Source organism: Pseudochaenichthys georgianus, chromosome 5 (genome assembly GCF_902827115.2).
Source record: "Pseudochaenichthys georgianus chromosome 5, fPseGeo1.2, whole genome shotgun sequence".
Classification (NCBI taxonomy): domain Eukaryota; kingdom Metazoa; phylum Chordata; class Actinopteri; order Perciformes; family Channichthyidae; genus Pseudochaenichthys; species Pseudochaenichthys georgianus.
In genome coordinates, this window is record NC_047507.1 from 16,247,504 (window position 1) to 16,264,102 (window position 16,599).

The 16,599-nt window shown below is 40.5% G+C and overlaps 1 protein-coding gene across 4 annotated transcripts; it reads left to right on the top strand.

Moving 5' to 3' along the window:
* The first annotated feature begins 4,775 nt into the window (after positions 1-4,775).
* Positions 4,776-14,884, top strand: LOC117446524 (N-acetyllactosaminide alpha-1,3-galactosyltransferase-like). Of its 4 annotated transcripts, none has more exons than XM_034082736.2 (5): positions 4,776-4,863; positions 11,098-11,187; positions 11,293-11,388; positions 11,867-12,004; positions 12,564-14,884. In XM_034082736.2, the coding sequence occupies exons 1-5, from the start codon at positions 4,847-4,849 to the stop codon at positions 13,246-13,248; spliced, it is 1,026 nt and encodes a 341-aa protein (XP_033938627.1). In that variant the 5' UTR covers positions 4,776-4,846; the 3' UTR covers positions 13,249-14,884. The 4 variants fall into 4 exon arrangements, with proteins under 4 accessions (XP_033938627.1, XP_033938626.1, XP_033938625.2 ...); XM_034082735.2 differs by lacking the exon at positions 4,776-4,863 and adding an exon at positions 6,465-6,962; XM_034082734.2 differs by lacking the exon at positions 4,776-4,863 and adding an exon at positions 7,328-7,738.
* The last annotated feature ends 1,715 nt before the right edge of the window (positions 14,885-16,599 follow it).

The following is a 16,599-nucleotide window of genomic DNA, read 5'->3' on the forward strand; positions in this document are numbered from 1 at the left end:
GTGTGAAAAGAAATGTAAGATGTTGTTTAATGGCTGATATATGTATGATCCACGTCACGTTTTCAGTTCCTCATGTTTGTCTAGAAGTATTCTCATCAGGGCTCTATAAATACAGAACTACGGCAGATATGTAATATTTAATGCAGCCGAACCGTGTATTACAATGCCGTTATGTGATGACTTTCAAAGAGAAAAGCAAGCACACTCGGAATAAAGTATTATTTAATTTTTTTTAAATGTTTTCGGTCTGTTTCCGGTATTTGTTAATGACGATGTGATGTGAGATGTGAGACTGGAAATGCACAGGGGAAAATAACGTAGGCTATCTTTAGATGCGGATTTTGTTAAAATAATATGTTTGCGCTGTGGACCAACACTATACATTGACAGGGAAGGGGGTAGCAATAAAGATAACACCATTAAACAGTTACACAACATAACAGAAATAATATTGATAGGAGCGTCCCTAGCAACCACCTTGGTAACAATGAAAACGTTGCGATTTCCTGAAGTAATCTTCGTAATAACTAGCAAACTAAAGATCATGTACATCCACTGCACACATAATCTGAAATAACAACTCATATTTCTCGCATCAAATGACATCAAAATGCATTTTAATGGCCAAACTAACTTTAAAATAGGCATTTTCCACCGAGAATAAAACGAAGTTCGGCCATGTTTTCTTTTTCTGCAGGGAGAAATTTGAAGATCACTGACATAGACACCAGCCATTGGAATGAATGGTGAAAACAAACGGGGTTTGTCAAACAGAGCACATGGTGTAGTCCAAACGATAGCTGGGGATTCTGGGTAGTGTAGTGTCTTCTGCCATCGTTTACTCAGAAAAAATATTTGTTTCTCCGAATCGAAGGGGGAAAATACAAAAGCATTGCACACAATTTAAACCAATCAATGTTGTGTAATTATCAAGGATAATCTGGTGTTTTTTAGTCGATGAGTAGTGCAGATATCACTGTAAAATCAATCGACAGTAAGAGGAATACTTACTTCCGGGTGTACAATTCTCCGTTATCCAATGGGAATGGACGCTCACATTGCCTTTAAGGGCAGCCGACACAAACGAATGTCGTGCTTCCATGAGCGTCAAATCCCGCCGCAGATGGGAATACATTGCAATCAGTTGAAAGCTATTTGCGTCCCTTTATGAAGCTGAAGGAGCCTAGGAGCGTCACAACTGGATGCCACGGACACTGACCAAACGTCGCTCCTGGACGCTTAGGGAGTGAGTGTGTTGGTGTGTCCGCCATGGTCCTGCACGGGTCTGATTTTCCCGAACCCGCATATCCTATGAGCAGTGAAAACATTCAATTATTAACACACGCAGTTAGGTATTTGGCTCAAAAAGCGTGGGATGTTGGTTATTTTATCCATGTAGATCAGGGGTGTCAAACTCAAGGCCCGGGGGCCAAATCTGGCCTGCGACCTAATTTGATGTGGCCCGCAAGAGCTTGCAAAGAATATAATATACAATAGGTGTAATTGTTGAATATTTACTTTGAATTATTCTGCTTTCAGACGTAGCTATTTAGGAAGATATTACCAGATGCAGGGATAACAATGTAATATAATACATTATTTAATATATATTATATATTTACATATGTATATTTATATAAATTACAACCGGCCCTTTGAGTGCAATCATAATGCTGATGTGGCCCGGGAAGAAATTGAGTTTGACACCCCTGATCTAGATTCTAGGATGACACCAAAAGCCTCCCAGACGTTGGATTTCGCTCTTGAGGAAGTGTTATTGAAAAGGCTGTATTCTCCGCTAGAGAGTTTCACCGCAGCAATTTAGAATATGGTGCGCTCAGCAGCAAATTGATGCACTGGTTATGATTATGCGCGGTCCCGCGGGGGAGAGGTCTGAGGATTTAAACATTAAATTAAATTATTATTATTTTAATATATTTATTATGCAACACCCGCAACCCGACTTTGTTTTACCCAGAACCGAACACGGAAAAAAAAGTTATAAAAAAGTACCACCCATGAATCACTCTTTTTGCGGGTCACCCAGGCATGAACAGAACTGTCTCTGACTGTAGCCTACGATGGGTATCAGCTGAATATGTTGTCCATGAAGACTTCATGACTGTCCTAAGACTGACGCAGCATCAATAACCCACTGATAAACTGTGAGGTTAACAACCTCATGATAACCTCTATGTGTTTAACTTAGGATCTGTTTTTATCTAAAAAGGTAAATGTGTGCATTTTAGGGGTGTAACGGTATCCGTATTCGTCCCGTACCGTCACGGTTCGGCACATGCAGTCACACGGCGAATACGCCTTTTTTTTTACGAGTGGGAAAAAAGTCTGTCATTCAGGGCAGTATCCACTACACTATATATAATCCAGGGGGCGATATTGCGCCTAAAACAACCTGATCTCACCAGAATGCGTGACTCCACCACGACTCCTTAACACCACAATGCGTGGTGGAGTCACGAACTTTGTTACATTTACGTGTCGCCACCACGCAAACAACCCCAATGTAAAGTGAATGAGGCTCCTTTGTCGTGGTGCACACACGCATTTCTACAACGTCCCGCAGTGAGCTTTTATTCTATACAACGTTTTTTAAATCTACTTTATAGCTTGTAGTACCTCACGGGAGGCTTCTTTTATTTTATTTTTATTCATAATTATTTTTATTTTTCGTCAGAATGTAAAAATTACATTAGTTACGAATTACGAAAGAGCTTGAGGACTGATCACGGGGTTTGTCAAGCTAAGCACATGGTGAAGAAAAATTAAAATAATTATGAATACAAATAAAATAAAAGAAGTCTCCCAAAATAAATAACGGAAGCTTTTGGCTTATTATTTATGATGTAATATTTTCAAGACATTCTTTTTAGTTTTACAGCTTGATGAAACCTTTTTGTTTTGACATCATTATCATTATGTTATTAAGATAATATGGCCATCTGAGTGTTTGTGGTTTGTTTTTAACTGTTTAATACAGTTAATTATTCAAAATGTCAGAGTTCCTTATTTTTCAAACTGAAACTTGCACTACTGTTCAAAAATAAATTAGAACAAACCTGGAATTATGCATTTGGGACTTTTTGTTGTTGTACCGAACCGTTCCGAACCGTGACCCCCAAACCGAGGTACGAACCGAACCGTGACTTCTGTGAACCGTTACACCCCTAGTGCATTTTATTATAAAGTTGTGTATATTTACAGACTGTTGCAAAAACTAAGAAGCTTATAAACATCAGGTTTAAAACTAAAAGAGCTTTACAAAAAAGTAACACAATGAAAGATGTTTGGAGTTTTATTTGAGTTATTAATTTACATTTCTTGTCTAAGAGATGCTGATTTGAAACCGTTGTTACATACAGTTACGGCATTTCCTGTTTCTGCCGGAGAGAGGGGAGGCCGTCCCAAAGCTTGCTGCTACTCCCTCCATCTGATAGGAGGAGCCTCATGTGTCACTCCACGGAGTTCACTCCGTCACGGAGGGGGAGTGTGTAGGGGTAGGGTGTGGTTTGGGATTGGGCCATACACACGCACTTTTTTTATTTTGATGGTTTCCCAAAGACAAAGATATGAGAAAGAGGTTCTCAGTCATGCTTTGGAGGAGCCGCATGCACGGGGCATTCGGGTGTCATGAGCAACTTTGTGTAAATATGGTTTGGGCGGGGTGGTGTCATGTTCTTGTGTTTAACTTGAACATTTACAATTTTTATATAGATGTAGAAGTACATTTTCATTTTTTATGACATAGATATTCATTTTTACTGATATATAACTTCTGTCTATGTATAATGTATTATTGTTTCTTCATTTTTCAACTTATTAAAATAGCTGAGTATAGGCCTACACAATATGCTTCTCTATCATATATAGACCATTAGTGTTTTTTTATGTGTGTGTGTGTATATATTATATATCGTGTGTCTTTTGCAAAATACCTATCATACATAACATAGGCTATCAAATACCAGAATATTCTATTGCTATTGCTACTATGAATATTAAAATACGCCGAATCATGTGTCCGGTATCATGCCTACATATATGACGTTTGCAGAAACCCCCCCCCCGTGAAAATCAGTTTTGTATTCAGCGAGTTATGATTGATAAAATGCGCTGACACTTCATTGCGCCTGCCAGACAGATTACACTGAGTGGAGCGGGTGACCGGTCCAAGATGGCGGCCCCACGGCTCGTCAGCGCCAATAGGCAGCAGCGGTCGATGCGGCGTCTACTCTTTATATGTCTATGGGTCCGTCTCCGCCATCTCCGGCGTCAGAAGTTGAACAATGTTCAACTTCTGACGCCGGAGACGCCGGAGTAGCCAGCGCCAGCTAATCAAATCCCGTTTCTGAAAATCTGACAGCTGAAGCCGTAGCCAATCAAACCGCGTCTAAACTGGGAGAGATATCCCGCCGTTCATTTCTATATTTCAAAAAAAGTTGGAGGAGAAACTAACTATCGCCGTAGCAATAACCCGGTTTTGTATGATCAGACCCTCTTCACCTACCGGGATACAAACCGGAGGAACCAGTCATGGAGGGAGGTGGCAGAGACAGTGGGTGAAACTGGTAGGTTTTCGCCTGTTTGGGGAGTTTATATATATATATATATATATTGCTCGCATAAAACCCCCGGGGTTTTTTGCTTTGTATGTCGGGGGCGGGAGATTCATGTGATTGGTTGTTGGTCGTGTTGCTTGAATAAAATCCCCAAGCTCCAGACACGCCCAGCTCCAAGCTTTTTTTGAAGCTGTAGTGTGGACGCTCCGTTAGACAACATCAAGGGTGGGGTTACTTGGTAAAGCTAGTATTTAATGAATTATGGATGAATGCCGGTGATTCTCGGGTAAGTTACCTTTGTGTGTCAATTTAATTATGTTATCCAATATCCTGTGTGCACAATTGGTCTGGTGAACAATATATTTCTTATCTTTAAAATATTGTCTGAATTCAGTTTAAAGGTGTTTCCATACTATGAGTGATATTTTCGAACATTGACAAGAATTTATGAAGGTTTTTGTCTAATTGTTGGATGGTATAGGTTTTTATTTACACTGACAACAACGACCACTGTTTGTGTCTTTACTAACTAAACTCTTCCAGAGAATAGTCGAATAATTTACATGGTTTCATGCAGATTATCGTGCTGAATGGTCTGTTTGTTTAAAAGGAAATTATGCAAACAAGCATGCGAAATACAAAAATGGTTATCTGTTATGTTGGGAAGGCGTGTGGCGTAGTGGGTGCGTTGATGTTTGGATCAGGGGGGGGGGTTACTGATACACATTTCGATCGCTTCTTCTGTCGTTTACATACATCTGTTGGTATATTTGGCTCGGTAGGAAGACTTTGATCCACATTCAGTAAGCCTACCAGTGTGTGAGGTTGTGGTTACGATGGAGATATCCGGACGCGAACAGCGGGGACTACAAAAAGAAAAACGAGTTGACTGGATGTCTGTTCAAAACGTTGCAAGCTCCAATAAATCATTTAAACCAGCTATTGTTGCCAGACTTATTACTGAATATCGTTCTTAATGTGATACCAAGTCCATCTGAGACCTGTGTACACCTTCAGACAGCCTCCAAGTGAAGCACACGTTGTTTACTCACATTTTGAAAGCAGCGTGGAGAAGTCTTCAGCTGTGAACTGTCTCAGGTAAACATCCGCCCAGGGAAAAATGGGACCCGCCCAGTTTAAACTGTGTTACGACTTCTGTGGCTATCTACCAGCGATCATGTTTAATATGAAAGACTACACACACATTTATCCCTTTATATAAACAGTATTCTGCAGCACTCATCCAGATAAGATGTGACTGTTAACTCGTTTTGCAAAGATAGCAGCAGAAATGTAATTGCTGCATGTGCAGGTAGACTTTAAAATGCTGATGGGTCATTAATGTTGGTCTCGGCAAACAATATTAGGAATCCTCTATTCAAACATAATAATTCAGTTTGCATCGACATGAAAATAACAAAAAAGTGCATGCTGGACTCAAACCAGTTAATCCGGAACAGTGGCACAGGTTGAAACTCCACTGCAGTCAGCATGTCGTTGTGTCCCTGGTCAAGACACTTCACCCCAAATTGCTCCTGTGGGGAGTGCCCACAGTATTGAGTAAGTCGCTTTGGATAAAAGCGTCTAACAAGTAACATGTTATCACAAGCAGTATAGCCTTGGGGTTTTTTAAATAGCTGATGGAATCATCTATGAATTGACACAGGAAGTTAGACTAAACGATTAACGTGCTTAATTCTTCTCAGTAAACACACAAATAATGACAGCGAAGACAAAATAAAAGATCCAAATGTTGGCCATAAAATCGTTATCCACCGGTGAATCAGTGTGTGTATCCAGGGAAGACGTGTTTTGCCGACAGGTAAGGCAGGCAAGTGCTTGGACCAGAAGGGCCCCCCCAAAGAAGGTAGATTAAGAAGGTCCACAGCAACGACAACATGAAACACCCTTTAATTTACTGCAACGAAATGTCGGGAAACCCCCTCAAGGCGGCCCCATGCATAGCGCGCCGTAAGAAACTGCTTCTTCATTTCAGTTTCGTTGCTCCGCTCCGCTCCGTTTCTGGGGGACTTTACTGGCATTTATCCGGACCAGTGACCTGTATAACATTCACAAGTGTACCTTTAATAAAAAAAGTTTGAGTACCCTTGGTGTAAACATAGTAAACACTTAATGAGAAGCGTATAGGAGCAGTATCCGTCGGTAGAAAACATAGGCCTACCTGAAAAACAGAGGGGGAGGTAGTTTTCCTGTTAACGTCAGAGCATACCTTTGAACAAGAAGCTCCCCCTCTGCATTTTAACCCAGAACACAAAGCTGAACCGCAGGGAGACGAATCGTGTCTTAAGACAACATCAAGGGTGGGGTACTTACCTGGTAAAGCTAGTATTTGACGAATTATGGATGAATGCCGTTGACTCTCGGGTAAGTTACCTTTGTATGTCAATTTAATTGTTATCCTGTGTGCACAATTGGTCCGGTCAACAATGTCTTTCTTTGTCTGAATTAAGTTTAAAGGTGTTTCCATACTATGAGTGATATTTTCGAACATTGACAATAATTTATGAAGGTTTTTGTATAATTGTTGGACGCTGGGCCTATATGTTTTTTTATAAAACGGACAAGTCAAATCAAGCAATCTGATTGGTTCTTAGCCGTGATATACTGAGCGTATACCACGGGTAGAATTGTAAGTTACTTTTCACATCAAGTCAGTATCCCTCCGCGTCTGAGAAAAACAGTATACCGTTGGGCTGAAAAGCTGGAACAAGAAAGCAGCGGAGAAGTAACGGGGCAGAAACCCTCCTTTGTACGCAGCGGTCCAGACATAGACATCAAACGGCAAAACATACAGTGGGCAGTTCCTTTGGCATTAGGGCAGGGATATCTAGATACTTTCCATGGTTTGACATAATGAGTTGTGCTACTTTTAAAGCAAGCAACGATGTTTTCAAATCTGTAATCAAAGAGGTCCGCAAAAACACTATCGGCCAATCAGATTGCTTGATTTGACTTGTCAGTTTTATAAATATATTTACATTTCTTCAGTTACGGAACAAACTTACAAAGCATAAGATGGAAACATTTAAGATTAACTTGGACCTCCGGGGGGGTCTTACTATGGAAGAGTGGATTGAGGAGTGCCTATCTCCAGAGAAAAAGCACCTAAACGACGACATGCAGAGCTACGTGAAGAGCAGGTAGACCAACTGAAAAAGTAGCACCATTCAAAAGCTTTCTGATGCGGGTCTTGAAACAAAGCAGAGAAATTATGACCGTTAGTGGCCACAGGTGCGAAAGCTCTCTCTCTCTCTCTCTCTCTCTCTCTCTCTCTCTCTCTCTCTCTCTCTCTCTCTCTCTCTCTCTCTCTCTCTCTCTCTCTCTCTCTCTCTCTCTCTCTCTCTCTCTCTCTCTCTCTCTCTCTCTCTCTCTCTCTCTCTCTCTCTCTCTCTCTCTCTCTCTCTCTCTCTCTCTCTCTCTCTCTCTCGAGCTACTGTAAACCGAATCTCGGGGACCGGAGAAAGTGGAGCAATATTCTCACCACGCCAAGCAACAGCCTAGAACAACCTCAACAAGTAACCACGTAAGCCATGCTACTGATGCTGGACAGGTTTTCAGTGGCTGCACAATAAACGGCAACATACAAATGAATGTAAATAAATAGCCAAAGAATGGATCAACGCTCTCTGTCTAATATGTTCGCTAGCTGTTAGTGTTGTTGCATAGCAACAGAAGGCAACGGAGGGACTATTTTATTTTGAACATCATTATTTACGAATAAAAACTATTTAAATTAGAGTGTGTATTTTTTTCCCATATTGCCACACTTGGTAACCGTTTTATAAAAGCAATAGCTCACTTCAGGCCGTGATATATGCTCATTATATCACAGCTAAGGGGCGTGGACAACTTAAATTTACACTGGCAATTCCCGGAAAACGCAACATAACTACCACTGTTTGTGTATTTTCTAACTAAACTCTGCCAGAGAATAAAAAACATATATAAAATCAAAATGTTACCAAATTTGTGAGTGTATTTTATTTTTGGCAAACTTCTTGAATGGCTGCTTGTGTTAATATTCAATAGTTTATTCTTTGAGATCTTATATTGTAAAATATAATTTTGGAATTAACACCAACATTAAGCTACCCTATCACCTCCACTATCTCGAAAGTTAAAAGAAAAGCACTGCCATACCTAGATGGGCGAATTTGAACCAATAAGGTTCAATGAGAATTGTTTCAATAAGTAAAGTACTTCCTCTTCTTTTCTCAGGTGCCCTTAGGCGGCGCATGAGGCTCAGGTTTGGGAAGGCTAAATAACTTGTTTTACCTGACGCTGCCCGACTCCGGCGTCTATAGAAAATAGATCAACTCAGTGTGCGGAGTTTAAATCTCTCAATTCATATTGCAGGATAAAGGAAATACAGTTTAAACTGCCGTATGCAGAGAAGACGCCGACGTGTCGCAGTTATCATTCATATAATGTCATAATATATCATATATTTTCTTATCTGAGTCAGCTTCTCCAGCCGTATCTGGCCGTGCAACACTTACAGTGTCACATACTGTATGCCGAAGTATTATTTTAAGCAACACATTAGGTTGACGAAACACTCGAGTCAAATGTAATTAAAGTCAGATCCACTCGTGTCTTAGATGGGGCAGTGATATCATAAAACTATACGCTTTCAAACACTCGGTAGTAATGCTATGCAGTGGAATAGCTTCAGGGAAACGAGTAGACGTACACATAATCGTGAGTAAATACTGTTGACCGGTTTTTGTACGTGGTAAAGGGCCAACACAGTCTATCAACACCCGGTCAAAGGGCTCACCTATAGCCGGTATGGGATGTAACGGAGCCTGCGGATTTTTTTGATTAGGTTTACCGACAACCTGGCACACATGACAGCAGCGGCAGAAGCTAGAGACATCTTTCTTTAAACCTGGCCAAAAGAAATGCTTTAGAATTATTTGATTGTGTCCCGACCATTGACTTTCATGCGCTACAGATAGCACATGTTGACGGTATGGCACCGGCACGACTACTTGATGCATACACTCCAGTCAGCTTCAGCAGTATAGCAGTGAGGGACCATTGGCGCACTAATATCTCCTTATCCAACACATAAGCCACCTTCTCACCCCTTGCTTTGCTATTTCACCACCTGCTCGAAACACTTCGCAAGCGTCGGATCCGCCCTCTGCGCGGCGAGCAACCGCTCTCGGGTTACCGGGAGTGTGGAACAGTCAACGGCTGGGCTGGCCGGTTGCGCTGGCGCAGCGGTTCCAGCCGGGAACGCGGAGGATGCAGAAACCGCCACTGCTGGCTTCTCCTCCGGCATTTTGTCATCTGTGAAGATTGTCCCAAACATAGTATCATTTAAAGACACCTCCGAGTCACTTTTACGTGCTTGCGCGCGAGTGACAGCACAAATAGGAAAAATGTGGGCCCGGTTTACTTCAGGCACTACAGGCTGAGGAGAATCCAATATTTCTAGTGCAGGAGTTACCTTACCCCCTGCGATGTCATTTACCATTAGGAAAACTATACCCCTTATGGGTAATGCTGGGCACACAGCAACAGGGAAAAATCCAGTAATTAACTTAGATTGTACATGTATCACATCATAATGTATCATATATTTCCTTATCTGAGTCAGCTGAGCCGTAGCTGGCCGTGCAACACTCACAGTGTCACATACTGTATGCAGAAATATTATTTTAATCAACAAATTAAGTTGACGAAACACTCGAGTCAAATGTAATTAAAGTCAGATCCACTCGTGTCTTGGACGGGGCAGTGATATCATAAACCTGTTAATGTACACATTCAAACACTTTTTCTTTTACCAGCTGTATTCACCTTGCAGGTGCAGCTATGTGGCTTTGATCCTGGATAAAGTGTTTAAGTCATGGATGTTTAAAGTTTAACTTCTTCATATTTGACTAATATTATAGTTGACTTTTCAATCAGGAAGTATGACGCTGCGCTGTCAGTACGCTTCTCCATGTTTGTGATTGGTCGAATGCTCCAAATACCACCCCTTTCATGTGAACGCGCACCTAACTAGATAGGACACGGCTGGCTTGAGCGAACGAGTTGATAGCCAGCGTTGTAGGACAGTTTAGCGAGAGCGGCTTCGTTTTGGATTAAATCAGCCGGATAACTCAAAACATATCTAGGATAGGTTGAACTAGATTCGTAGTATACCCCCCAGGTTAGCCGCTAAACATAAATTACCATGGAGAACCAGCTTCGTAGGACCGGAAAGCCGGAGTTTCCCCTGAATTTAGCCGGCTAAACGAAAATCCTGCTTCGTAGTATACCCCCCAGCTGCTGCCACGTTCTTTCAGAAGAGAGATCACCTTCAACTGAGCCTTGACCCCAGCGGTTTTCAACAATGGGGTATTTCACATCTTTAAAATAAAAAACGAACAAAATAAAGACTACTTTATTGTTTAAGCTACGGTGCCACACACTTCTGCATGTTAAGAATCAGAGATTTCTGTTTAATCTGACTAATCTGACATCTTTGGCTCTTTTTTCGCAGACATCTTCAGAGGATGAGGAGTGTTTTGAAATGTGGGCTCTTGGTTCCCATCACACTCTGTGCGATCTACTTAATACCTCCATCTGTAAAGTGAGTCTGTGTTTAAATTGAGGGGACACTACATGCAAGAACAATTACTGTAAGCCTAAATGCTAACATTACTTAATGAACAAGTTTTTTTATTTTTTGTTTTAGACTTTTTATTGGCTTCATAACTATGGAGAAATGCCATTTGGAAAGTGCAAAGATGCTGAATCTGGACAGCAGTGTGGATGCCAGCCTCAATCTCCAGTAAGACCAGAAGACCTGTTTACAATTTGGCTGAACAGATAGTCCTGAGACCAACACAGACATTTATCTATCATGTTGAGAAGCCGCAGGTTTCATCTGATTGGACATAAAGCAGCAGCAACAACAAATAAGTGGTGGTTTTTGTATTTCACCTTTTTAAATAATTCCTAAGAAGAAGGTGTATTTATAAATAAATGTTGGCTGAATTAATGGAGCCACATAAAACTATTTTTGCTTAATCCATATCAGAAGGGTAGCCATTTTATATGTTTAACCTGAAATTGCAGTTAAAGTTTTAGTGCAACAGAATTGAACTGAATCTAAGTTGAGTGTAAATATAAAATAATACTACTAAAAATATTTAGATGCATATGACGTGTTTGAGTCACAACTTACCTGTAGTAAGCTTCAGGTTGGTAAAGAAGAGTATTATAAAAGGGAATTCAGTCTAAAAAAATACATTTGTTTTATATTTCAGGTCCAGACCTGACGTGCTAACCTGTACATATTGGAAAGCTGCCATCATCTGGGAAGGGATGTTTGACCCCCGCCTCTATGACAAGATGCACAAGATGAGAGGATCCTCTGTGGCTCTAACAGTCTTTGCTGTGGGCAGGTTGGTTTTCACATGAATAAAGTAATAACTCTAAAGATAATCTGTCGTCAAACCTAAATACCTCCTGCTCAGCCAACTGTATTTTTAGTGCATTAATGTTTAACTGGGTGATGGTTGGACAGATTGTAAAAAAAAAAAAAAAAAAGTTGGCAGCACCAGGTTTCTGTTGTAGCAGACAAACTGTAAAAAATGACAAAAAAAACACAAAACATAATGACCCCCCCAAAAACCCAGTGCTTATAGTTACTATAGCTAACTTAGAAAATATATTTTTTACTGTACTCATAAACATGTGAAGTGGACATGCTGCATGTAGTCTTAAAATTAATTGTAGTGCAGTTACAGATAAAGTCATAGGCTACTGTTTGTTTGGTCGGTTCTTATCACCAGATCAGATACCACTGCCCCAGCACATTGCAGCAAACAGTTTTTACTTACAGCAGCAGACTAAATAAGATCTACAATATTTTGTTGCACGCATCAATGGACCTCAGTTTCCTCTGGAGGTAGAGTGATAAGAGTCTAACAGAAATGTGACTTGTTTTCTTTTCCTCAAAAGATACCTTGATGCTTACCTACACACATTCCTGAACTCATCCGAGCAACACTTTATGGTGGGTTTGCCCGTGACCTACTACGTGTTTACGGACATGCCAGAGAAGGTGCCTAACATCAAGTTGTCTCCTCTGAGAAGCATGAAGGTGATCAAAGTGGAGAAGAACTCCAGGTGGCAGGACGTCTCTATGATGCGAATGAAGAGCATATCAAATGTGATAGAGTCTGATATTCGCCACCACTGCACGCACGTCTTCTGCTTTGATGTGGATCAGGTATTTACTGGGAGATTTGGATCAGAGGCTCTTGGGGATTCAGTGGCTCTACTCCACGCCCACTACTACCGCCTTCCAAAGCATTTGTACACCTACGACCGCAACCCAAACTCCAAGGCGTACATGGAAACTGGGGATTTTTACTACCACGCTGCCATCTTCGGGGGCTCGTGGAAGAATGTGAAAGCGTTGACCGAGGCCTGCTATCAGGGCATCATGGAGGACAAACAGAACAATGTGGAGGCTCTGTGGCACGATGAGAGCCATCTGAACAAGTACATGCTGCTCCACAAACCCAGCAAGGTTCTCTCTCCAGAGTACTGCTGGGATACCAGCATCGGTTTCAGGAGCGACATACAAGTCACCCGATTACTGTGGGCACCAAAATATTATGACACACTTCGCACACCTTAAAAACTTGACAAATGCTAACAAATGTAATGTCTCAGGTTCTCGTGCTCCCTAGCTCATTTTGTTCTCTCAGGAATTAATTTGCATATCTTCAAGTATTTTCATAATGGAGTGACAACTTCTTATATAAATACACGCTTGTCTTTTATCCGGATATCAAATGTTTTTTTTGCATTTTTTTCGATGTATAATATATATATATATATATATGTCAGTTATTGATCCAGCTTATTTATTTGTATGTCACTTTGCCGAATGCCACTGTATCTCTGTTTTTTACTGATACTTATTGACACTCAAATTTTGTCACATTTTTTATAACTCTCAAATCAATAGCTTTTCTTCCCCCTGTTAATGTGTGATTTGTGTGTCAGTCTTTCCTCTTCTGTAAAGCGATGTGCTGCTCTTCGTTAACTGTATTCACAGTGTTCATGTACAATGTTTATTAATTATATCTTCACCAATTTAAGATACACATATAATCACCATAATGTCAGCGAGTCAGATTAATATGTACCCTTCAAAGCATCCAATTTGAATGATTTGAAAAAGAATTGAAATGGGGGTCGTAGACATACATGCTAACAACAGAGACACTTTATGTTAGGGATTTCTTTCCTTTAGTTAATTCAGAATGGAACAATAGAAACATATTTATCCCGTGACTGCAGTGGCTCCCTGCCATTTCTCAAAGATGTGTTGGAGGAATAGACATTTAAAATCATCTTATCAGTTTCTGAAGAAAGCTTAAAGGGAGAACCCAGTATGCTGCACTATGCTAAGCTTTAGAAAGGATTAATAGAATTTGATGTAGTTGCATTGACAACATGGCAGAGCACATTAAGTGTGAAAGAATCTCTGCCAAAATCTAACTGATTTAACTGAGCATAAATTCAGAATGTATTCCTTTGGGTGGATATGTATTGAGATGTACCGGTTGTCTATTCATATTATTTTAAGGAGTCCTAGAGGCCTACTAGTCAAAAGGATGATTTTATGTTAAATAACAAGCTACTCCATTCAGAACAAAAAGAACATGTTGACAAAGTTTTAAAGGAATATATGCTTCAATATATACCATGGTTTACTATCCCCACTGGTAACAAGGTGCAGTTTAAAGTAAGTTTGTGTTTGTTTGTGTACACGAACAAACAAAGATTGTTAAGCGAGACCTCATGAAGGAAACTGACAGTTGTGTGTGGGTTGTATTCAACCCACTGAAGGAAAATGCTAGCATTATGAAGGTTAAGTTTTAAGGCCTTAAAACAAAACTGGATTTAAAATAGTGAAACGATGTTGATTTATTTGCATTGGAAATATTTCAACTATTTTACATGAAAAGCGGCTGCTAGCTTTAACTAAGATCCGGGAAGGTCAGGACTTTTTATGTTCAGTATAAACTTTACAATTGTGAGAGAAGAGAAAGGAGAAAAATACTGCCGTTTTGTTTATTAATTTACTCGCAAATAAATACAATTCTGTACAGTGTATTCATGTTGCAGATAAACATGACATTTTAGGAACTCAGATCTTTTGAGCTGCTGAGAGTCGTGTGGTCTGAGTGTCTCTGGGGGGGGGAAGTCAGATTCATGTAGTACATCTCTGCTGATCGAGTCCCACAGACAAAACCGGGGGGGGGGGGGGGGGGAAGTCACGTGTCTCTGCTTGTTCTGAGTACTGTCCGAAGAGCCCTGAATATCAGACGTCTCAGGCATCATCACACTAGGGACACAATCAAAGTTCATATACATTAATGGTGTGTTTCTAAGCAGGCAACAGGTTGCGCTAATATTCTGAATCAGACTCACCTTGAAGCTTGCAAAGGGATGGATTTTAAAATGTGCCTGCGATTAGATGTGTTTTTAAGTTCTTAAAACAAAACAAAAAGTATGTAAGATTAATAGTTTATCATTCCAAAATAATTGTGTCTTTCTTTATAAGACTTAGCAAAGGTAAATCATTTTTTTGTAGAATCAAAAATCTTAGCAGTCATTGTACGGATAAATAAAGTATGGTTCCCCAGAGCTTTGTTCAAAACCTGAGAGGGACAACATCATTTAAAATTAAGATTTCATATGAGATTAACGGTGATTAAACATGTTGTGCTAACTTTCTAAATATGAATGTGTACACCTGAGGCTGACAAAGGGCAGCTGAGCCTGGTAACCTGAGGCTTTGGTAGGTCTGAACAGATTAAATATCTCATAAACTACAGTGCTGAATGGATATTTTGTAGAGAGAGTCGATCACTTCCCAGAGGACGACTTCAGTGTCCTATGTCTGCAAACACACAGCCTTTCAGATGAGCATGCATAGCTACAAATGTATGGTTGTGTCCCTTGTTAGAAAGCTGATCTAAAGTTGCCTTACGATGGCAAAACTATAACAAAACAGCAGCAACTAGTGTGTGTAAAAAAGGAGGTGACTTAACTGTGCCTGTTACCTCAGCAAAGGGGAGCGACCTCATGTTTTGCAAGCTGTGTTCCAGGACAGCTAGCTAATTGACACGAAGGACTCACAAGAACTCAGATGCACGATTCGGTTGACTTCCAAAAATATCTTTTATTAATAAAAGACTTTTCAAATACAAAAGATCACTAGGTTCTACAAGGATTCTCACAAGATCTCTAGGTTCAACTGGGATTCTCACAATATCTCTAGGTTCTACTAGGTTGCTCAACAGATCACTAATGTTTACAGACGTGGAGACAAGACGAACCGACAAAAGGAGAGCAGGGCTATAAATACGCACAACGGTTAATGGGGGACAGGTGAAAACAATCAGGGGCGGTGCTGGTGATGATGAGCACATGAGACACACAAGCTGGCAGGTGACACACAACAACAGGAAGTGTAGACACCTGAAAAGAGAGGGTAGAGTCAATAACAAAATAAAATGCAAGGCCACAATAATAAACACAAAACAATAAACTAAAAGAACTCTAATGCTGAAACCTTGCACTAATTGGTCATGTGGAGTATCCTGTTTCCTAGTTTCTTGTTTTGGTAGGTAAGTTTCAGAAACCAGCTCGAGTGCACTAAAATTTGAAAGTACACAGCTGAAAAGAATCCGCCCCTTCCTTCAGACTTCCTTACAGAGCACCTCCTCCAACACACATGAACGCGCAATGCACGCCCAATTACGGCACGCCCAGTGAGGGCACGAGATACATTTGTGCGTGCACGAGATGGCAGGCAGACGGCTAAACGGATTGGTTGTGCTTTTTACAGTATTACGGCTTCCACAGATGACATTTTTTTATGGATTTTTTGTCAAAGCACTTAAGATATTCATTGCTATCGGGAAGTTAAGAGCATTCCATGGAATATAACAAAAAGTGTATCTCGAGCCGG

Excerpts from the sequence above, each read along its gene's own strand:
- LOC117446524 (XM_034082734.2), top strand. The coding sequence starts at position 7,614 with ATGGAAACATTTAAGATTAACTTGGACCTCCGGGGGGGTCTTACTATG. Across the intron at positions 7,739-11,097 it reads CAGAGCTACGTGAAGAGCAG|ACATCTTCAGAGGATGAGGA; the intron begins GTAGACCAACTG and ends CTTTTTTCGCAG. Across the intron at positions 11,389-11,866 it reads GATGCCAGCCTCAATCTCCA|GTCCAGACCTGACGTGCTAA; the intron begins GTAAGACCAGAA and ends TTTATATTTCAG.